Source organism: Penicillium angulare (assembly GCF_028827245.1).
Source record: "Penicillium angulare strain IBT 27051 chromosome Unknown utg000004l_segment0_segment0, whole genome shotgun sequence".
In the NCBI taxonomy this organism is placed as follows: domain Eukaryota; kingdom Fungi; phylum Ascomycota; class Eurotiomycetes; order Eurotiales; family Aspergillaceae; genus Penicillium; species Penicillium angulare.
In genome coordinates this window covers 4245389-4267745 of record NW_026623163.1, presented here as the reverse complement: position 1 = coordinate 4267745, position 22357 = coordinate 4245389, and the positions used below count along the sequence as shown (strand labels likewise).

The 22357-nt window shown below is 45.6% G+C and overlaps 4 protein-coding genes across 4 annotated transcripts; 1 reads left to right on the top strand and 3 right to left on the bottom strand.

Moving 5' to 3' along the window:
* Positions 1 to 2269: 2269 nt before the first annotated feature.
* N7478_005477 (uncharacterized protein) lies at positions 2270 to 2512 on the top strand (the record flags this gene model as incomplete). Its single annotated transcript, XM_056921691.1, has 1 exon — positions 2270 to 2512. One exon carries the CDS (start codon positions 2270 to 2272, stop codon positions 2510 to 2512), a length of 243 nt encoding a protein of 80 aa, XP_056779728.1.
* An 8057-nt stretch (positions 2513 to 10569) lies between these two features.
* Positions 10570 to 12814, bottom strand: N7478_005476 (uncharacterized protein; the record flags this gene model as incomplete). Its single annotated transcript, XM_056921690.1, has 2 exons — positions 10570 to 10835; positions 10921 to 12814. 2 exons carry the CDS (start codon positions 12812 to 12814, stop codon positions 10570 to 10572), a joined length of 2160 nt encoding a protein of 719 aa, XP_056779727.1.
* Positions 12815 to 16494: 3680 nt separating this feature from the next.
* Positions 16495 to 16956, bottom strand: N7478_005475 (uncharacterized protein; the record flags this gene model as incomplete). Its single annotated transcript, XM_056921689.1, has 1 exon — positions 16495 to 16956. One exon carries the CDS (start codon positions 16954 to 16956, stop codon positions 16495 to 16497), a length of 462 nt encoding a protein of 153 aa, XP_056779726.1.
* Positions 16957 to 18221: 1265 nt separating this feature from the next.
* N7478_005474 (DHHC family palmitoyltransferase) lies at positions 18222 to 19714 on the bottom strand (the record flags this gene model as incomplete). Its single annotated transcript, XM_056921688.1, has 5 exons — positions 18222 to 18690; positions 18746 to 18786; positions 18841 to 18964; positions 19025 to 19520; positions 19603 to 19714. 5 exons carry the CDS (start codon positions 19712 to 19714, stop codon positions 18222 to 18224), a joined length of 1242 nt encoding a protein of 413 aa, XP_056779725.1.
* Between the last annotated feature and the right edge of the window lie 2643 nt (positions 19715 to 22357).

Here is a 22357-nt window from a genome sequence, read left to right as displayed (position 1 = left end):
TGAATTTGAAGTGATCATCGGGTTTGGTTGTTTCCACGACCCCCAGTCTGCTGTTCCCCATAAGATCCAGATCCCCGACTGCCTCGATTGCCCCGTCTAAATAAACTCGAAACAGCCTAACGGCGCCCATCACATTCGCTAGATTATCGTTCGTGGTAACCTTGCAATTCAATTTTGATATTTATTGATTATTTTTTTATCTTTCTCCCCTCCCATCAGCCGCTGATCTTCCCGATGAACATTTGAATCGGTATCCGCTTCACGGGAGTTACCTTCCCGCACTCCAGCGATGTATTATCTTCCCACTTGTATTGTCGCGGAATAAGCGGTGTTTCCGCTCATGCCGGACATAAATTGAAGGGGGGTAGGGAAAAGCAAAACGAAAATTAGAGATCATAATTTGGAAGCAGAAAAAAAGGAAAGAAACAACACGAAGCACAAACATTGCTTGACTCAATGGGGCACCAATAGAACCTAATGAACTCCCCCAAGCCCCCCCCCCCCCCCCCCATCCCCGATGCAGGCCTCCACCCGGGCTTCACTCCCTAAGCCTGTAATGCACTAGGTGCGCTTGGCACTGGGAACCAAAAGGTAGTTCGAGAAATTGAAATTAACCCTTCCTACGAAATAGACACGTCGGACACGAGCCAATTTTTTTTTCTCCGGCTTTATTACGGAGAGCATTCGGCACGTCAACGCATGACACTTGAATTCCTCCAGTCATGATGTCCGAGTCTCTGTTTGTTGATGGCTTGACATAGATCTTGACTACATATGAGGTATGCGGGACAGCTTCTGGTGGTCTCGGAATGAGGTGGAGTATCACACGGCTCGATCAACCTGGGCCCCTGGCGTCATCTCTTCTTATTTTATCTATAGTAGGTACATTATACAGTATAATCTACCTACACATACTGCGTACTCCGACTTAAGGCGGGAAGTATCTTTTTTATTCGCTCAACCTTTAATCTAAACAGGCCCGGCTCTTTCCTTAACCCCTAGTCAAGTCTCGGGCTGGTTTTAGAAAAATCCAAGTCCCAAGAAGGATAAAAGAGACGGATAATCGGCTTCTGAGGCTCAAGACTCAAAGACCAGGCCAGCTAGGTCAGATAGGTCAGGTCTCCAAGAGCAAAAAAGGGAAGACCAATTGAATAACTCCGCTGATCTTAGGACTGTGCCCGCAGCCCTCCATAAATGCGCAGTGACTGCGCATTCTTGCATTAGCATAGCACACAACGGGACTTCTCGGCGTGGAGAAAAAGGAAACAAGAGACTTGAGAGAGGGGCTAACTCTTAGGTTTGATTCGAAGTGAGCTAAGAGCTTCCAGAACGAGTTTAGCTTTGGATGCGTCGTAATCGCATCCATTCACAGCCAACCGAAGCTGTTGGTTCATTCAACCAATCACTATATGAAGATCCTTTTCTTCGCGAGTCCATTGGTCGCGTTCTTGTCTCTCTGCGGTTAGGAAAACTCAGGGCTAAAGGTTGGTACTAAACTAACCCGGGTGCATGCGCCAACCCAACCCAACCCAACCACCCACCCCCTTTTTTTCTGACTTAGTCTACGAGTACTGGCTCTTTTTCCCTTTTCTCTTTGCTTTTCGCATGCGACTGTGGGGCCGAGGAAAACGGTGTCATTTGAGAACGGATCGTCATTGGTATTCACCTGTGATTGATGCAGGGTGTTGGAGTCCGCGACTGTCCATCGCGTCAAGTTGTGCCCGCTTCTGGTCCCACCTTCAGCTAGTACAGCTCCAGACGTTTCTTGAATTATTACTCCGTAAAAGGTGTTGGATTAAAATATTAAATTGGAGATTTTGTTTTTCTCTTAATTTTTACCTTTTTCTTATTTCATCCGGTCCTTTCATACGATCATATAGATTGATCATCCCGACCTCGGATGGAGGGAAATTGTGATGGCAATCACCCGTCCCCACTGCATCCACCCTCGATATGCACTAAGTAGGTACTCGATCCAGCGGTACTTTGTAACCATGGCCTGGGTCATGAAGACCGCCCTAATAATGAAAAAGAAAGAAAACCTCTTTCAAATACTAAACCCACCATCAACAACAACCAAGGGGGGAGAAGTCCAAAAATTAAGCTAAGATTCACCACGAGTACACTCCATAATAATCAACGCAAGGGCAAAGACTATGCCGGTATCCGTGCCCCGAGTCTCTGTCTCACTGATAGCACATGTCCACGTAGCTTTGTCGTACGGGTTCCAGAAGTAAAAGGTCGTACGGCCGGGAACAAGGGCTTGAATATGATGGCTTGGCCTAACGGGGGAAAGATTGGAAAGATTAGAAACACCATCGGCGAACCATTTTCAGCAAAGGAGGAGAAAGACTCCCGTGCCACCCAACCACCCCTGAGCGGATCAACCGAGATCCAAGCTCATCGATTTGCTCCGCTAGTTAGTGCCACTACCGGCCCCGGATCGACTGGGCCAGAGGACGTTAAGCGTCAATACGGCGTGAGTTATGTACTAGACCAGGGTCGGCAGTAGTTTGTGTAGATGATATGGATTTTCTTCCCCTCTTTTGCTGTGGTCTTCGTCGCTTAACCGCCTATTTCTGGCTGATACTTCCCACTTCTACACCCTTCCCCTTAAACCTTGAACTCCATGCACCTGAGAAAAGTCAAATTAGAAACCTAAATAGTATGGAATATAATATAACATGTATAAGATATAAATGTGCCTCTAAAGTGAAATAAAATAAAATGAGCACTTAATGTAGAAAGTCGTACCCGGTTCTAACAAAACGTAGTAAAGTAACAAAATAATAAAATCTAGCTGACAGTTCTTCCCCATAAATCCACGCCCTACAGTCCGAGTCCATAACTGGAAATCGTAAGTCCGAAATCCGATTCATCGATCTGCGCGAAATACGTCATGAAGACAATAAAACATTCCTGCCACTAAAATCTCAGAGCAGAAAAAAAAAAAAAAAAACGGACCGTGCCCATGCTAGTCCTCAGCACCGTTTGAATATGGACCTTGCGATGGAGTACTTTATCGGGGCCACTTTAGCGCACGCAGCATCAAGTCTAGACCGCGGCAATTGGTCAACACTTGTACGTACATGCAGTAGCCCCCAAAATACACGGGCCAGAAAGACAAAAAAGCGCGGAAAACAACTCACTCTTGCCGTTGTTTAAATTAGAAATGGAGACTGGAGACCTACATCGCTAGAAAGGAAGGAAAATAAGGAAATACGGTATCTCTTCATTGGCTCGCTATGGAGTCGAGACGCTAGGGCTAGCGGGGACAGAACGGGGGCCGCGGCAGAACGCCACTGGACTCCAGCTAATTGTATGGTTCTGTTCTGGTTCTGGTGCCGATCAACCCCTTCTCTTCTGGGAGTTGAAAGGAAAAAGAACAAAGAAAAGATTGAGGAGAAGAGAAACAATCACAAAGAACAGGTTATCTCTTCCAAGGTTCCAAGGTTGGATTTAAGGTCTTGAGAATCGGGGTCCTCCGTGATGTTTTTGGTACTAGTACTAGTATTAGCCGTTATGTGATGGAACTCGCTTGGGCCCATTTTTGGTGCGTGAGTTCTTCTGTTTAATCTTATTTTCATTTTTCATAAATTGTTTTATTTGAAAATTAAATCAACTTTTTTTTCGATAGCTTTTTTCTTTGCACATCCTGTTCCCACAGCGGAAACACGGGCCACGGTGAATGGGGGCCCCGGGAGGCCCGGGAGGCCCGCCCTTACTGCGTGCAGATCGTAGCGGCGTTTGGCGCTGTGCTCCTCCCAGTCCTGACAGCAAGAAAAAAAAAGAAAGTCCAATAAAATCCAAAGAAAATATCTGAAAACAGAAGGACGAAGATTCATGTTGATTTCATAGTGGAGTTGGCTTTGGCTCTGGCTTTGGCTCTGTCTCGTGGGCTCCACCGTTCTCCGAATCACACGCATCTCTAGCGAAACTCTGCATCTGAAGGAATAAAATAAAATAAAACCACCCCTTTCGATAACCATTTTCGGCAATCAGCACGATCAGGTCAAAGATACATAGTAGCTGAACGTACTCATCAGCCCATTCTAAGTTCAACTAACTGCTTGTATACATCCTCCGTCGGTCCTGGATAAAAACAAATACATCTATGGATTTAGCGTGGCCACAATGTCGTAATCGTGCCTACAATGCGCCCCAAATACCTATATAGGTTGCTTCTATACTCCAGACGATTGTTAGGACTTGACCCTTGTGGGGCACGAGGCGTACATACTAATGACCGCGAGAAATTTGACTTTGGAGCCGGTGCGGCATGCTAGTAAGAAGAGTAGTAGCCCCGATGTTCTAGATGTGAAAAAGGGAACTAAGTGTACCGACTACTCTTCCACCGGTGTGTTTGGGCACCTGGGCCATGGATACGGTTGGCGCCGTTGGGTCAAACTAGTCTTAGTTGCATGTACTTTGTACAGGGTACAGTAGTAGAAATCTTCCCATTGCGTACACAAGTGGAAAAGGAACTTGAAAGGGGCATCCGACGTTCACAATTTCGTAATTTTGTAAAAATCGCTATCTTTTTTAGTTCGTTTGTGCTATTTATTATTGCTGTTATTATTTTCGTTATTATTTCGTATTCTTTTTCGTATCAAGCCTCACTTTTTTTCGGTTGTAAATCGCCGTCGCCTAAAGACTGACGTCCGTGTAGATCTATCTCAACATTAATTGATCGCACGTTCTTGATTTTAAAGTTGTCGTACCCTGGTGCGTTCGAACGCACGGAAACATCGTGCACCCTGTCTAGTCTGAAAGTATCAGCCTCAGGAGGCGCCAACGGTTTTTGGGGATTAAGTTTTTCCCCTCGATGTTAAATGATGGACGTACTAGGGGGAAGGAGAAAAGCTTGGAGTTTGAGAGGGGAAGGGCCGAACCCCCATAACGTATTGGTGGCTTCGGGGAGGAAGATGCTCCGCTTGGGATCGTCAAATGGACAAAAAGAGTCGCGCCCCCAGATAAACTAAATGTTAGTTACATAGTCCAACTCCGTTGTGGAGAGAAGCGAACAAATAGAGGGATAGAGGGGGGCCAAACATGTCCACTCTTCCTCCTTCCTCCCGTCCTAGGATTAGGTACCACACCGAAGCGATTCTTTGTTTCTTTGTTCTCGTCCTCAATTTCCGTGAATTTTCATTTTCTGATTGGATTTGATTCCAAATCAAATCTCCATAGGCGGCTCTGCCCGACAAGGACGTGAAAAATCTCTCGTTTGGCCCCCCTCCCCCGAGTTTTTCCCCGGTGGAGATTTGTTCCATTCCTTTCTGTTCAGGTTCTCTTTGTTGTTGTTACTTCTGTCCGACGCCCGGCGGAGTGATCTGAATAACTAACGGGAGGAAAAGGAAAGGAACACTAACACACTAACCTGGCCTTTCGGCCCCACTATCCGGCTCCGAGGACTCCACGACCTCTCCACTGACTCCATCGTTTTGAGGGCGACTACCAAGCAAACGCAAACACTTGGTGTTCAGTCGGACATCTCTTGGGAAACTATGTTGGTTCATTCTCGAATCTGAGTGGTTCCAATAATGCAGTCGGAACCCAAGAACCAAACAGAAGGAACAGAGTGCTCCGGTTATGCGGCCTCTTAGCCAGTCAGGGAAGGATATTCGGGTCTCTACCTGTCGCTGCATGTACGCCAAGAAATGCGAGTAGTTATCACATCTGACGGCGTCAGTGTCAACGCCGATATTCATCGATGATTTTCTATTTTCCTGGGTTTGAAATGGGAATACAGAATATATGATAAAACAATTCTCTGTGTTCCAAAGTACAGTAAGATGCAGATTTTCTTTCTCTACTATACATGTCAAAAAGTTCGCTACTATAAATACAACATGAATTTCGGTCTCCGAGAGAGTAAAAAAAGAAAATAAAAAACGTCACTGTGTAAACGATCCAAAAGTCTCCGTGGCGAATCATTACGCACCGCGTACTTGTGAGCCATCGACTCGCGAAGCGGCGTTAAACTGACTGTGGCGGGCACAGGCGGCCGCAGTAGCGTGTCGCGTGGCCGGAGCTAACGACCTGCTTCATAATCTCTCCACGCCGAATATGCACCTGTACCTCTGCACCTCTGCGCCCACTAAGGGAAGGAAGAGCGTAACGTAGGGAACTCAGCCTTAGAGCTGAGACGCAAAAAGGTAATCCGAGCGGCTGATCACTGCGGGTCGGACTTTGATGGCAGTGGTGGGGATACATTCAAACGCTCACCGTTCCCTGTACCTGTATGTACTTGGCCGATCGATATGTCTTTCTATGGACGGATTAAGTATTGTTTCTAAGCCTGGAAGGGGCTGCGACAGATGTGGAGACTCTGTTTTCGGTTCTGATCGTGATCGTGATTATTATCGTGATCTGAACTATGGTTATGATCTTAACCCGGGCTATGGATGGGGCGATGATGATGATGATCACCATATCACACATACTTTACGGGATATTCTAATTATTTCCAACACAAGCGCTGTTCTTTATTCGTTGTTCGTGGATTGTTGGACAGTGGCGCCGGAAAGAAGACTAATTCGGGGGTTGACATCGATCATCGGCAGTCGAAAGTTAAAATTGATAATTTAATTTTCCAAATATTATATCTCTCATAATTATAATTATCATTTTATTTAATTGAATATGTTTAAATACTAAAAAGACATGGTTGGAATTATTTTCTTCCTTCGTATCCTGACATGCATCTAACGCAGTGACGTTGCTTCTCCCCCACCGCTCCTCAGTTGAATTACACCATAGGACCACGGGGACTAATCCAACCAAGATATGTTAAAGAGGCGGACGCAGGGGGTAACCTGGTAGCGAACCAACCCATGTGCTGGTGTCGATCTCAAGCCGATTTTCACCTGGGCATTGCCACAGTCTCAAAGAACAGGGTTTTTCTGCCAGCGGGCTCTGCGCTCTACACCTGACTGAGCCTGCTAGAATACATGTCTATAATAGCGACTCATTATACCTACTTCCCCGCTTACAACTAATCTTTACCCAGGTGTCTTTCAGCTCGATTATCTGAATCAAGGAATGATCTCGTGCACCGGAGGAATCTGCCACGAATTACTCTTTGTCTTTTGTTTAAAAACAAGCTCAGATGATACATTAATCTAAAATTTGTTCTAATGAGGGGAAAATAAGCTTGGAGAGTGGATAGATGGGAGAGACAAGAAACGCCTCTTAGATCATGGATGAATGTTGCCCCGGTGATCGTTTGATTTCTTGTCTCATTATCATGATACTTACTGATTTGATTCCGGTTTCATGTGGTTTTGTGGATTCCGAAAGGCAAATGATGCAATTTCATCTGCCATCTAGTATCAATACGAGACATATCCACCTCGCATCAAAGAGGCAGTTTTGCTACGCAGGTATCAAAGTAGAATTTGTATGCTGGCGCCGGCACATCTTGATCCTAGTCACACGCTATCCACAACTAAGCTTGGAGCTTGAACCAATGTGATACTTGTAGATCTGAACCTAAATCACACCCATGCTTTGAACGAATAAGATCGCGAACGGAGATCTCAACGGGCCAACCGAGTCAGAATAAGGCATTCAAGTATTCACTGCGGGGATAAAAATGAAAGAAGAGAGATAGAGAGAGAGATAGAGAGAGAAAACCTGTTACAAATGAACTAAACCCAAAACACTGATATCGAAAGCGCCTTAGCCGGAACAAGAACAAAGAATAGTGATCGTCACCAAGATCAACACCAATCACTACTAAACCGACACTTAAAACAAAGATCCAACAGTTCCATAAAATAGCCGACGTATCTCGATACCCTGCTAGATCAGCTGCAAAAATGCGGCAGAGAAGCGATAAAACACCATAACCCCGGTCCGTTTCATAAAAAGCCAAAGCTAATATTGGGGCTGAGAGGGGAATAAAACCAAAAATAAACAAATAGTTAAGAAGCTAGACAGGGAATCCAACTTTTATCCAATCATTTTGATGCGTGGGCCGGGAATCTATTCGTTGTACATGTAGGTACGTTGTTAGTATATGGTATGAGCTCAGAAACTAGGGTATGACGGGGCACGTCCTCGGGGGGGACATTAGGACATCATGTATGAAGATCAGTGTGCGTCATTTTATTTTATTTTATTTTATTTTAAAGAAAAGGAATTTTGGAGATTTTCTGCTTTGATTATCTTGTCGGAAGGGACCGAAGTGTGGATGTTCTGAATTAGTACCTCTACTCCGGGCTTTGGGGGTGTTTAATAGGCCAATTGCCGGGGAGTATTCCCGATGTCTCCCCGGTGGCATTGTCCTAGGGCGCGGTACAGGGTGATGAGGGATCTGGATTGGGTAAGAGCGTGGGGTCGTTTGGGAAGTGATATTACTGTGACACTTGTAGTTGGCTGTTGTGGACCAATAGGTGGTTGGTTGTTGGGACTGTTAGCGGGAGGGCTCGAGGTGCTTGTGCAGAGGCATGTACATGGGACAATTAGGCGTCCTTGTGAAATACTTGTTGGATTTATTCAGTAATAAGATCGTCGTTTTATTTCTTTGTTTCCTGCTTTGCGTTGCTTAATACGAAGTACGATGGATTCTGTTGGTGTTGGTTTCTGGTAAAGACCGACCCCAGATAAAATAGGGTCGGAATTACATACTGGATTCTACTGTAGGAAAATATATATGTACATGGTACTTGGCTTGAATCCTCGACCAATTATACAAATATTTCCGCGAGTGGAACCTAAATCACGGAATTAGGAGTTACAAAAATCAAAAAATCCACTAAGAGGAAAATCACCATTGAGACCAGGGGATAGGTGGATAGTGTTACATTGGCTACACACAGGGCTGAGCATCCATGTTCATGATCCTAGTCCAAATCACAAAACAAGAAGACTAGACGAGCAGTAAAATGAAAGATGAGGACCCCAACTCTATGATTCATGAACTTCGGTTTTGGTTCTGATTCTGGTTCTTCGGGCAAAGAGAAAGAAAGAAAGAAAGAGGGGGCTAAACTCAGCTTCGAGTATCTAATAGGTTTTCTTCTCCGAGTCATTCGTAATGACTCCTTCCCAATATAGCTAAAGGTCTATGCAGGCGTGCACATCGACTGCGGCAACTTCAAGTTGATGATCGTCGTGTCCGGCGCGCTGCAGATTTTTTGTTTGTTGCTAGACGTTCGTGGCGCCTGTTGGGATCTAGAGCATGCAGATGTATCTCGTGCGATCTTGGCCCCCTTTTCTTTTTCTTTCTTTTTCTTTGATGTTGATTTTTATCTTGTTTTTATCTTGTTTTTTGTTTTATTGGGGTATTTTCATGTATTGTTTATTTTTATTTCGTCTTGATGCACCTGCACTTTGTATATATTTCGTATAACGGCTAGTATTATGTGTATTTTATGGCTTTTCTATTCAATTCCCTGTCGGCCGCCATCTATCGCCCCTTTTTCCTAGCTTTCATATGCTCAATGTTCTCAATATTCAATATCGATTGATAGCGAGGTGGAGTTCATGTGGGGGCCATCGTTGGGCAAAAATCGGTTTAATGAACAATGAAATGCAAATGAAGCAATTTCTCCGGTGATTCTATTTTGAGTGTCCAGGCGGAGGAAGCAAGAGATACAAGTACTCGGCCAGGGTTGCAGAATTGTTGCTACTAGAGCGAAAGAGGGGGGAAGTTCTGCAGTGCAAGATCAAGTCCAACATATGCAGTGCTCGTGGGGATTTGTCTGATTGTTGGTTTTTCTACGGGGTACGTCTCTACTTGGAGTGGAATGATTGGGGCGAAGAATGATCATATTGTTGAAAAATATAGGACAAAAGTAAATTGGTAGGTATCCAAATATGGATGGATGCCTAGCAAGTTCAAATAGCATAAAGTACTTTCCTTGGCAATGCAAAAATGACTGAAATCATCTGCATCTGAGAAACATCATCGATATTGCCCAGATGCTGATGGTTGTACAAGAGCTGAAGTCGCAGCAGGTTGATTCGAGAAATGTGCAGCCATGACAACCCGGGTAGAGAGACTACAGTGATTGCATTGTCCCGTGAGTAGTCTCGTTTGTAAGATGACGCCGGCTTAAGTGAGGCGATAAAAAACAATAATCCAAATCATCAATAACTTTTTATGATCACTTGCGTAGTGAGTATTTATAGCAACGAAAAAAAATGAAGAAGACGAAGAAGAATATTGAATTGAACCCAAATGATCCTAAACCGCCGCTTATTGGTGCCATCCCCTTAGGGCATACGAATTGACCAAGGTTCATCACACAGTGACACAGGTAAGCGGTGTGGGGAGGACAGGATAAAAAAAAGATACAGGGGGGTATTCGAGCAAAGAGCTTGTTCCTTGTTTTAACAGGGGAGATAACGCCATGCCTCTGCTTGGCTTGATGCTTGACCAGATTTGGTAACTGGTAACCGATTTTGCAGGGGGGTTAACCCGCACAGTGGTCGAAGAATCTCACAAGGAAAAAGAATCGAAGGCAAAAAAGAGAGACGAACAAAAAAGAAATTTGTCATCAATTGTCTTTTCAAAATAAGCAGCTAATGGCACTCAACCAAATATCAAAAATGGACAAATGTCTACGCCTGCGCAGTGGATTGGTTCACTCTTGCCTTCTCGTTACCATGCAAAGAGTGACTCGACACCCGAGGACGCTCTGGCAATGTCGAGTTTTGAGGTGATTGCCTGGAGGCCGGCGGTGCCTCAATCTGTAGGGGCTCGCGTCTATGATCTTCATCGTCTTCAAATTCATCGTCGCTTGACGTGGAGTCGCCATGGTGGCCATCACGCTGGCTTTTATCTCGTCGTTCACGCCTGTCCCGTGTGGACTCCTTTTGGCGTGCATCTAAAAGTATCATTGGTGAGTTACCGTCCTGAAATAGGAGAATAGCGCCTATCAGGTCGTCTGTGGTTCTTGAGCCAAAGCTTACCTCGAATAGCCTGTGTTGCCACAGCAAGCTGTTGAATCTCTTCCTTCGACAACACCTTCAATACAATCACATATTCCTCTCTCTCCTCGAACCGTTCACCAGCCAATCTCAATGCCCCCGGGTTCACCAGTCTGCGATCGATCTTAGTCCACCGAGCACCAGGTGGAATACCATTCTTTTCGGCATCCTTGAGGGGAGCTACACCCTCTCTCACTGGGTTAGGTTCCTCGGGGAACGCCGGTCGGGGTTTCTTCAAGATACCCTTCGGTACAAGCTCAGGCTCCTTTTGAGCAGGAGGGTCAACTGCAACGACCTTCTTTCCGCCATCCTTGCTATCGTTAGAGGGAGATCGAGATCTGCTGGGCGAACGGACAGTCGATCGCTGGCGTGGAGGACGGTGTCTACTTGCGGGATGATTATCCTCGCTAGTATCCTCGCTGCTGTGCCTGTGCCGGGGGCTTGCAGATGGTTCACGCTGATATCTACGGAGATCGTCGTCGTCCGTTAGACCGTCTGATTCATTGTCACGTCGCCGTCGCGAATGTCTGCGAGACCGGCTGCGATGACGCATACGGGGGTCAACGGGCTCAAGGTAAATCTGCTTGTTTGTATCGGAGCTCGGCAAAGGTCTTTCAATCAGTTCGCGGGATGTAGATTGCGTTGCATCGTAGTCGCGCTCCGGGTCACGAGAGCGTCTATGCTGCCGCGACGCCTGGCGGCGATCGTAGTCTGAAATATCCGAGTATCCATTGCCTAGAGCTGCGGTACCCAATCCCACCAGTGCACGATCGTTGGCTCCATTATCATGGGGACGAGGTGAGCGATCTTCACGATGACGTCGGTCGCTTTCGTGATGTGATCGATGTTCACGGTGACGACGGTGACGGCGATGATCTCCGTAGGATTCGTAACCATCGTCAGAGTCGTGAGGCATCACAACTAGTGAACGATCGTTGCCCCCTCTTGATCTGGATGTCTCACGGTGATGATAATCATCGTTGCCACGAGTAGAGCGTGGTCGGCCTTCCTGATCGAGTTTGTCGAATCCTCGAGAAGTTGGAGGAGGGCCGTGGGATCTGTCTTTGCGAGACAACCACTGAGGATGATCTTCCATGACTGTCATGCTCACAGGTCGATCGAGCGAGGTCCTGGCCACATGGCGACGGGGGCGAACAGGGTAGTCCCGGTCAAATTGTTCCCGGGGCGTTGTATAAGAGTAGGCATCATATCTATCAATATCTTCCCCCTTCTTGATGCTCTCATAGTCTGGATGTCGCCGCCGCGAGCTGGGTGGGGCATCACGATGAGATCTATGGCGGCTTGACCGATGCTTGGCATGATCATGCGAGTCCAAGCGACCGGTGTCACTTGCATAGTCATTGTTACTATACACCCTGCGGTGTCGTGAGCCGTGGTGAGAGCCAGGTGCCAGATACTGACCCGAGCTGGTTGCAACAGGACTATGAGGCTGGCCATAGCCAGAACCATGATGGCTGGGCACTGAGAGACGCGCTGGATTTTGATATATGTCAACCGCGGATGCCGTGTTACTTCTGCTTCTGTGTCGTTGTTGTGATTGTGACAGTGAGGGTTGTGATTGTGGTTCGATCGTATACTCCGTTCGCCTTTTTGCAGAATGACCGTGATCGTGAATTTTTGAGGTGCTGACCGGTCGGGCCTCTACCGGGGATCGTCGCATCGGATAGTGTTTATATGCAGTGCTGGCATAACCTGCATCGGATGGATAGTCATCGTAGTTGTAAAAGTGACGGGGCTGCTCATAAGGATCGACTGATGAGCCGAGTTGGACCATACCGGTGGACGCCCGTGGACCAGCCACATGGTGTCGCCCACCACTCGGCGAGGAATTTCGGTAGTGGTTTGAAAAGGTCATGATCGTTCCACGGCGATCCGGGATAATTTACAGGTGGAAACGTGTGTTGGAGACGGGTCAGTGCTGTGGGATGACTCGAAGCGGGTAACAAAACAGCTTTTAATATGCGATCAGTGTAAGATGAGGGGTTTGAAGATGGTTCGAAGACAATGAACTCACCAAGTCGCAGATTCCGGGGGTTCCTCGTAGCTTTTTAAAGCTCGAGGATCAGTTTCTGACTTCAAAACCTTCTTCTTTGAATCGGTTTGCTATCTTCTTTTTTGTCTTCTGCCCGAAATATTGATAGAAGCCCCGAGAACAATGGCTGGATCAGAGGCGAAGAATAAATAGAAGAAAAAGCAAAAACGATGGGAAGGAGGGAGACAAAAAAAAGCAATGACCAAACGTCGGATGTCGGGAAATTGGCAGGGATCAATTTTAGATCTTGAAGAAAGAGATAATGTATTCAAGGCCCATCAATGGGGATGGATTTGAGACGAAAAGGAGGAAAAGAAGGAGCCATGACGCAAAAAAAGCGGGCGTGAGGATGACAAAGACCCCCCCCCCCCCCACTTGCTTTGTTTTTTTTATTGTTTTGAATGCCCAACATTTGAACATTTAGTGACAGGGAACAAAGTACTTGAAACAATTCCTATCTTCATACTTCAATATAGGGCAAGTCTAGGAAATCTGGAGTTTCCCTTTCCCCATGAACACACACACATACATACACCTTGACACGTCGAAACCGTGGTTGACAACTTCCACTTGTTCCCAAGGTTGAGCTTTCCGCTTCTCACCCACTGAGCCACTTGCCAAAGTCAATCCTGAGGCTCTGTTAACCGTCTCCACTTCATCTCCAGTAGAATTCTTTCTTCATTCGCCCGGGTATCGGGCAATCTCACCCGGGCGTTGCGGAAATGACCATTTTCCCAGGCATTTCAAATCCTTTACAATCAAGCACTGATGTCATTCAGCCGCGAAGGGATCCACCTTCGGAGAGAATCCCACATGGAAATCAACCCTGCTAGCTTAGCGAAAGCTGTGAGATGTGAGATGCTCTTGAAACGAAACTTACAACAGAAGTGAAACTAGGGATCAGTCGGTCTAACCTCCAACTAGAACGGAGGGGTGGATATAGATTCCGCTTCATCCTGATGAATTCCTTCTGTTTCTCTTGCAATGGCGCCAGAGCTCGGCAATGAGGATTCATATCCCGAGAATCATTAGCTTCATTAGCTTCATCAGCCACTGACAGCACCCCTTAATCTATCCTGGGCACCTTGCATAGTAATTTCACACTCCAGAACAATTGAAGTCGGATCATTGATTCAGATCCATTCTCATTATTGGTTGTAAATCAATCACGACCCACTCTTCCTTCTAGAAACGTTCCATCTTCCTTGGCTGCAAAACGTCTCCCATCTCCCATCTCTATCTCCACATACCACGCCCGTCCCACTAATCCATGTCCGCCCTACCCTCCGCCCCCTTCGCTGTTCAAAATGCAACTGCGACACTTTTATCACACTCTGAAGATGACTCTACTCAGACTAAGGCTAATTTTTAGAAGCTCCCTTTAGGTCACACATAGGTAATATACTCCATGCCCTATTTGCTTATCACTTAGGTGTGGCTGAGCCCGAATGCCGTTCAGGCGAACTTGAACCTTGTGCCTTGGCAAGCTACCAGACGCCTCAGCAATACATGGTATCCTATCATATCCTATCCTTTGCCGCAGGATCGTAGAAATGCCCTGAACTGAAGCCCCAACCTATCTGTTGCCTTGGCCCTGGCCTTGACCCTGACCGGCGCGTTTCGGGAGAGCCGAAAAATGCACGACGATCAAACTATCGACCCGACGCTCTGACACTGGAACAAATAATGATTGGCAGACGTGTCATTTTAAGAAATAATATACTTTTCTTCACAGGCTGACAGGTATTTGTCATTTTAGACCATTTTATTTGCATATTCTCAGCTTCTCATTCGCTGCTCTTTCAATGACGCTCAAAGACCATCGGTGCCTAGGTTTTCGGGGAGAAGTGTTAGTCACACCACCTGGGTATGGGTATAGTAGTCTTCTTCACTGGGCTAGTGAGAATGTGTGATCCATATAGTTTTGATGTGGTCCTCGAATCATAGCTGTTGGCTGGCTGGTTGCTTCACCGATATTTTTCTTCGTTCGCCCTCGCCCGAACAGTTTTTGCCCTGCCTCTTGCCTGAGAATGCTAGGCGTGAATCGATCACTGTGCACTGGTTGCTTCCTGCATAGTGTCCACATCAATGAGTAATTACACTAATGGGTGAGGGTTAGGGTGGTGGACAAGTCGACAATTTAATATTTTGGATACTTGATTTTCAAGCTTTTGTTTCCTCTTTTTCTTATATTTAAAGATTGGCTTGTCTTCAATTGAGTTCAGATATTCAGACATTTGATAACACATTCAATACAATATCGGATATCACGGCTTCAAGTTTTGCTTCCTCAATCCAGTGTTTACATTCCTATACAAGGTCTACAGTACTTAAAACACAATCTACCACCTGAGCACCATTAAACATCCGATTACGAACAATTGAAAACATGTCAAGTTTATTTGCCTCGAATTTCGACGTCTCAGACGCTCCTCGATCCGAAACTTCCTCCTCGAGAACTGACACCATTCACAAAACTCAAAACTTCAATAACATGGATCTCCCACCATCTCAACATCTATCTACTTCAACTTATCACGCAAGCCCACAATACAGCATGATCCGCTTCAATGAACTCACTGTTCGAAATTCAAGATCCCAGAATGGTTTCTGGGTATGCTGCTCCTGCAATCAACTAGTGAATGAAGCCCTTTGCCCTGAACGCTGTGGAATCTGCGGTCATAGCCGGTGCCGCACTTCATGCACCTCGGCCTAGATTGGCCTGTGTTTTCGTTGGGCTTTTCGATACAAATGACATGATTGAGGCGCTCTGGGCTTTTCTCCTTTTTTTGAATTATCAAAGATTATGCTTAGGGCTTTGGTAGTTGTGTATGATTGGTTTGGGATCAGGGGTCATGTCTTCCCCGAAGTTCGCGTTAGCGTCCTTGTCTTTCTTTCATTGCTGGTTTTGGTTAGTTTATTTGAAATTTGATTGCATGTCAAGGTCTAGAAATTGAGCTTATTATACTAATTCTATATCATATTTTTGGATTCGTTGGCTTTCTTGTTTTTTTCCCTCCTATTTCTTTCTTTCTTTCTTTCTTTCTTTCTTTCTTTCTTTCTTTCTTTCTTTCTTCGTTTGGAATTGGGTTTGTCTTCTTTTTCTAAAGAAATCGGTGTTTCTCTGTTATTTCCCAAATGAAATTTGACCAGAAAAATTTTCTATGCTCATTAAATACTTCAGATTGATCTCTTATGTATATTAACATTCCATGGCCTATGCCTAGTAAAAGGAAGTAAACGCTTAATGGTAGTACATTTGGGATATGCGGGTCGATTCAATAAGAGAGAGCCACAGCACAAACTAGTGCTTGTTGTGCAAGAGATCATGACGCTTGCCCACAGGGGCTATGTAAGAAGAGTAGAAAACTATTTTTTGTAGATTTCAGGTCTCTTAGAGCCTTACAAAGTCTTCAAGATCGATATGACAGTCAAGTCGATGCGGATCTCTAGCGATTGTGTCGTGGTAACTGCCTGTCCGCGTTTAAAGCAAGCAATTGGGCCTAAGTCCCCAAACTGGGCGTAGTTCCGTCCAAGTTGACTGGCAGACTCATAGGCACATTTGGCATTTTTGTGGTGTTGCAGTAAAGATTCTCCAGGTTGCGCCCTATGCGATTTGCTATGTCCCAAGAAGTGGAAAGCTCTCGCATAGCTTGAAGGCAAAATGAAAGAGTAATATGTGGTGGCAGAGCTAGTGTCTGTTTCGTTTCGGATTCTACTTTCAACCTTGAACCAGCAGGAGAGTCCTTCATAAGAATCGGTATATCTGAGAGCATGGAATGCGTAGCAGTGATTGGACCTGGTTTGAAGCTGCCGAAACTTGTCTGAACTTGTCTGTATTTCTGAGCGACAATGAACACCGACCGCGCCGAACCTTTGCGAATAACGGAAGTTCTCTGTGCAGCGGTTGCTCCGGAAAGTTCCTCGTTATTGACGTGCGATTTCAAGATCTTGCCTGGTCGCATGGTGTACAGAGGAGAATGCATACTGTGTCGTATATCATGCAAAGGGTGTAGGTGTGTTGGATGTGTGAGGGGCCGTAATGCTGATCAATCTTCAGCTCCTTGTCTAAATAATAATACCACAATTTGAGATTTGCGATAGTTGATTCGAAAAATGCACCGCGCTTTTGGATCTGGAGCAGAGGCCTAGGAGATCAACTTGAGGTTTTTGAAAACATGTGAGCAAAGTGGACGGCAGTGGTGCGTATGTATCTCCAAGGCTCAGTGTTGACATTATCTTTTCAAAATTCATTCCTTAATAGACAAATTTTTCTTTAACAGTACAGCTTAGTCCTGTATGAATCTGAACTCAATACAAGTACCTAGGTATGTAAGCATAGACCTTCAAGTTGTCCCGAACCTCTACTAGTAGGTGATTCGAACCTTAGTAGAAGGTACATACTACTGAGGAACTGCGCTTTGCACAGATATGTAAAGCCTAAGTTACACGCTAATGCCAGTACTACCTCAAGTGCTACGTACAAGTTTAACTTCCAATCTGGGTACCTAAGTAGTTCAAGTTGGAAATTGCGGGAGCGCAAGGTTCAACTACGATCTAAATAGATTTGTATGGGATTGAACTTGAGAATTGGATCCAATTTGAGGGTCGCATAATATTTGGATTTATGATGCGGAGTTTATTTAAGATCATATGCGTTGTGGGGGGTTCTATTATTGCTGTTATGGTTTAAGCTGATGAACTCCTGAGATCAGCGGTTAAAAAAAGAATCAGTGTTTCAAGGTCCATAGTCTCCACTCAGGCTGAACTTTGAAACTTTTTTTGATTTTTTCTCTCTTTTTTCTTTTCTTTCTTTCTATTCTATTTTTCTTTTCTTTGGATTTATGTGTCACACATATTCAGCCCGACGTATGTTATGATGCATAGGGGCGGCTATTTCAAGTTATTTTTAGGAGTTCACGCGCAGTGTAGGTACTCGGTAGTAGGCCCGATTACATCTACATCAACATCTGCAGCTGCCGGACAAAAAGAATATGTTCGACTTTGTAACATCTGTAAATCCCAATCTATTCATAGAAAGGTGACTTCCTTTCGTTTTCAATATTAAGATCCTATTTCCGTAAAACATAATACATGTACATGCAAGGAGTGTTGATGCCATGAGAAATGGGGCCAAAAGTAAGAATGCGCACGGTTCAGTTTCTATCTTTACCATCCCATGAAGCTATATCTTATGCTTTGGGGCCGGATTATCAATTTTTAATAGTCATCAGGCTAAGCCCGCTTCTTCCTTCAGGCGGGTCACGACCGGCCCTAGAGCAAAAGCGCTTTCATGGCTGCTGTGGTCCGTGCAGGGACTTGGCTTCAGGGGGAGTAGCCAGTCCGTTAGACTATAGCCCATGACTTGTTGTAGGTTCTTCCAGTTACCTAGGTCATAGGGGTTCTCGCCCGGTTTGGTGTGTAGAATGGCAAATACGTAGCGCTCTTGTGTGGAGGGGTCGGCGTTTGGAGGTTGTGGTTGTGTGAGTGCTTCTGGGGGATAGGTGATCATGCGGTATGTAGGGGCCCAGGGCGATTTGCTAACCCAGAGTCGCTCAAGCAAATGATCGGGTACTCGTATAGCTAGTGTCCAAACATGAGAATGTCGGCTAAGGTTCTCGATTGTAGTGATATTCATCATAGCCATTTGAGCAGAACTGATGGTCATGCTGAGGGTGAAGAATCCAAAGAAGGCGCTCCTGGAGAAAATATCAGACTTGGACTTCCATAAGTGGGCAAGGGGTTTTTACTTACAATCCAATGCACACACACCAATGAGGATTCACACTTCCAGTCTACAATCGATGTTAATGGAGGCGGGGGGGCATCAAGCTGGAGTAGGAACTTACATTACGACGGATTTCTGCAGTAAAGTATGCCGACACGATAAGTGCAAATAAGCAGTAAATAGCCGTGTATGCAACGAATTGAACAAAAAACTTGAAACTTGTCTCTGACACCACGCCGCCGACCCTATTTCTTTTGTTAGCAACTGGAGCGCCAGTAGATGTCTAGGATCCAACATAAACATACCATGGACAGAAATGGTCCATTTTGTCCACGCAGCGATCAATTTCACGGCAATGGTGAGCTCGGTCGGTCTTGAATTGGCAGCACTTTGAACAATATTGAGGCCGCCCATCATCCTGGCAGATGAAGACTTGTTTGGTGTAAAAGCTCTCCAGCTTGATGGAATTAGGTTCAGAAATTGAAGGATTAGGATTGCTTCCCACGCCTTGTTCCAAATCCTCAGTCTGGTCGGCTTTCTCTGCATCACGAGATTTTCTTGGGTCCCGATTCCATTTGCGCCATGTTGATGGAGGCTTCTCGATTTTGGCAGCATTGTCCTCTCGTAGACGTTCGGGGCCGAGCGGCAAATACCCCGGGTTCAAGATAACATTATATAAGAGGCGAAGATAACTCCCAACCATGGGTATTAAGAGAAGATAGTAAAGCACGAGGATTACGACGCCAGCGCCAACTCGGGGACTTCGATTATAGGAGGGTAAAGGGTGAATGAGGTAATCAACTAGTTGAAACAGAAGAGAAAAAGTCAGGTATTAGGTCTTAAGATTGTTTGTTGTTTTTTTCTGGCGGGGGCTTAGGCTCACTGCATAATGGTTTCGTGACCGCGTAGCTGGCGTAGATGATGAACCCGATGATCAAGGGCGGAACAATTTTCGAGACCGCAACGTTGATACGCTTCTGTGCGCGAGTTGCCATGGGGAAAACCAAAAAGCGTCTGCCTCCACGCTCACACTAACGGATGCATCCAAAAGAAAATATAAGGGAGTTCAGGCAGATGAGATAGCAGGAATCGCAGGAATCGGGGGAGGTGAGGTCCGCGACTCCCTGACGTAATCAGGCAGGGGAGCGGAAACTGGGAAATCTCATCTCCACAGATAATTGTACCAAGGGTCAGTCAGATCTGGAGTCGCGGCAGTGCCTATTTCAAAAGTTGTAAAATAAAAAGTAAATAAAAATCATGTTGTAAATTCAGCTATAGACCTTTTTTTATTTTATTTTTTATTTTTTCCTTTTGTTAATGCTGCCTGCGATCGTGGGGAAGTTAAGTAAGGGGGAAGAATGGATGAGGCTCAAATCATTTGACCATCATGGGATCGGTTACGCTGCAGGTGCGGTACCTCAAGTTCATAAATACATGGACTCGGGTATTGGCGATCGCCGTAGGTGGCTGTAGAGATAGAGGGTTAAGGGAAGGAAAATCAAAAAAAAGAGAGAAAAAGAGAAAAAGAGAAAAAAGAAAACACAAACGAGGATATGGGAAATCTGCCCCAGAATCATCAACAGAATCGAGTCATAGAAAATAAAGAAAGTAAAAAGAAAATCCAAAAAATTGCATGCTTCCCCGACTCCCAATCGAGAAATCCCAAAAACCAAGCAATTGGGAGTAGCTGATCGGAACACGAACACCTCACAATCGACAAAATCAAAATCCATCACGCCTGGTCAATGTTATTGGTGATTGCAAACCTTAGGCAACAGCCCCGGAGGGCTTAGTGTCGCCCTTACCCAGGTGATAGCGATGACTCTTCTCTGTTTTGCATCAGTGACTCGACTGATGCCTGTCTGCCTGTCATAAGTGGAGACCAATTCAGTGCCTAGATAGTTCGAGGCAGCACAAGGCACTTCATGAATGGACACCGTGGAGACCTGGCAGCTCACTCCGTCACCGTCAACTCGGCTATGCCGAGCCCCAAAACCCTATGGTTTTTCCCGGGCAAGTCGCCCTGTCCCTGCGCGAGCCTGCGGTGTGCAGGTGCAGCCTCGCTGGTGGGGAATCCACCCTGAGTCAACCTCAACCCCCTTCCCTAATATCTTCAGGTGATTTAGGGTCATTTCCGATGATTCAGAGTTCCTCACACCAAGCAGGAGAAATGCCGTACTATTCTTAACTAGGAATGGTGAGAATGATCTTAGGCTACAAGCCACATTGTCGGGCCATTGACGCGCCCCTTCCCCGGGCAAGATGTGCAGCTTTGGGGGACCCGTTTTTGATGGCCCCAAAATTATACTCACCCGGGTTCAGATGTTCCACGTTCCCTTTCCCAATACGGGTGCCCTAGGCTGCCTACGGGGGCTGATAGCTATTCCGAGCCACAAATGTACTCCGACAGACGCTGCCTGACGTTCTGGTCCCTTTCTTCATGTTCTTCAACTTATATAGCTTGATCTTCCTTCCAGGTCTCGTGCCAATTCTAAATCATCCATTTCAACTCAAACCATCCTGATCCTGATCCAGTCTATTACTACGATCCATCTCTACATTTGAAGACTCTCGTCCTTGGATCTCGACTATATAACCATCAATTCAAACTGTCACTCTTGGTCTCACTATCTTCTCACTATCTTCTCACCATCTTGACACCTGATCAACGCCTTATTTATACAACTTAACCACCACCATGCCTATCGTTTGGTATTGTTGTGAATGCAATTTTGGTCCCTTCAATTTGGATCTTTACAGCTCGTGCATCAACTGTAACGCAAGGCACTGCAGTCGATGCCCTCAAGAGAAAACATCTGATTCCTTGAACCTCCATTCAAACGCAAACTGCTGTCACGAAACTTCACCATATCCATCTGCTGTCAACGTAAACTCACCGAACGCATTTTCTCCTGATACAAAACCAATGCTGCCCGCCGGTATAAACCTCCTGCAGGACCGGTCCTTGAGACCCGGCCTAGCTAGCCCTCCACCAACGCTCTCCTCCAACGGAGTACCAATGCGATCCCATGGTGGATATCTATATGTTTGCTGCCAATGTGGTGATGGCCCGAAAGTCTGGGATGTTCAACCACAGTGTGTTTCTTGCGAGCACACAGCCTGTGGTGGTTGCACTTACGTGAAATGAAATCCCAACTTTGGAATTTGTTTTTGATTGATGATTGAATGGTGAGACTCCTTTTTTTGGTTCACTAAACTTTGAATAGAGCTAGACCGCTGACACGTTTCCAGTTAAACCGATTAGATACCTCCATGTTCGATTTACTATTTGTTTTTTCGTCCCGCGTTTACTTCGATTATGCGGTCCTTGTTTCATGTTTCCTACGATATCAGCATAGCCAGGTGCTTGTGTTTTCCTTTGCATATTCTCTTTCATGATTTACTCTCCTCTTCATTGTTTTGCATTGTTTTTATTGATTTATTAGTTGATCATATTGTTACGATGAGATGGAGCTAGCGCGCATGACTGTATACTTCGCGGGTGCTTAATTTAGTTTAGGGGCAATGAGGTAAGCGGGCGGGTCCTGTCTGCCTTGTCCCTCTTGGCTTTGCAATTCCGGGCTATTTTTTCTTTTTTCAATATAGAGAGAATGAACACATTCTGAACTTCTGATCTG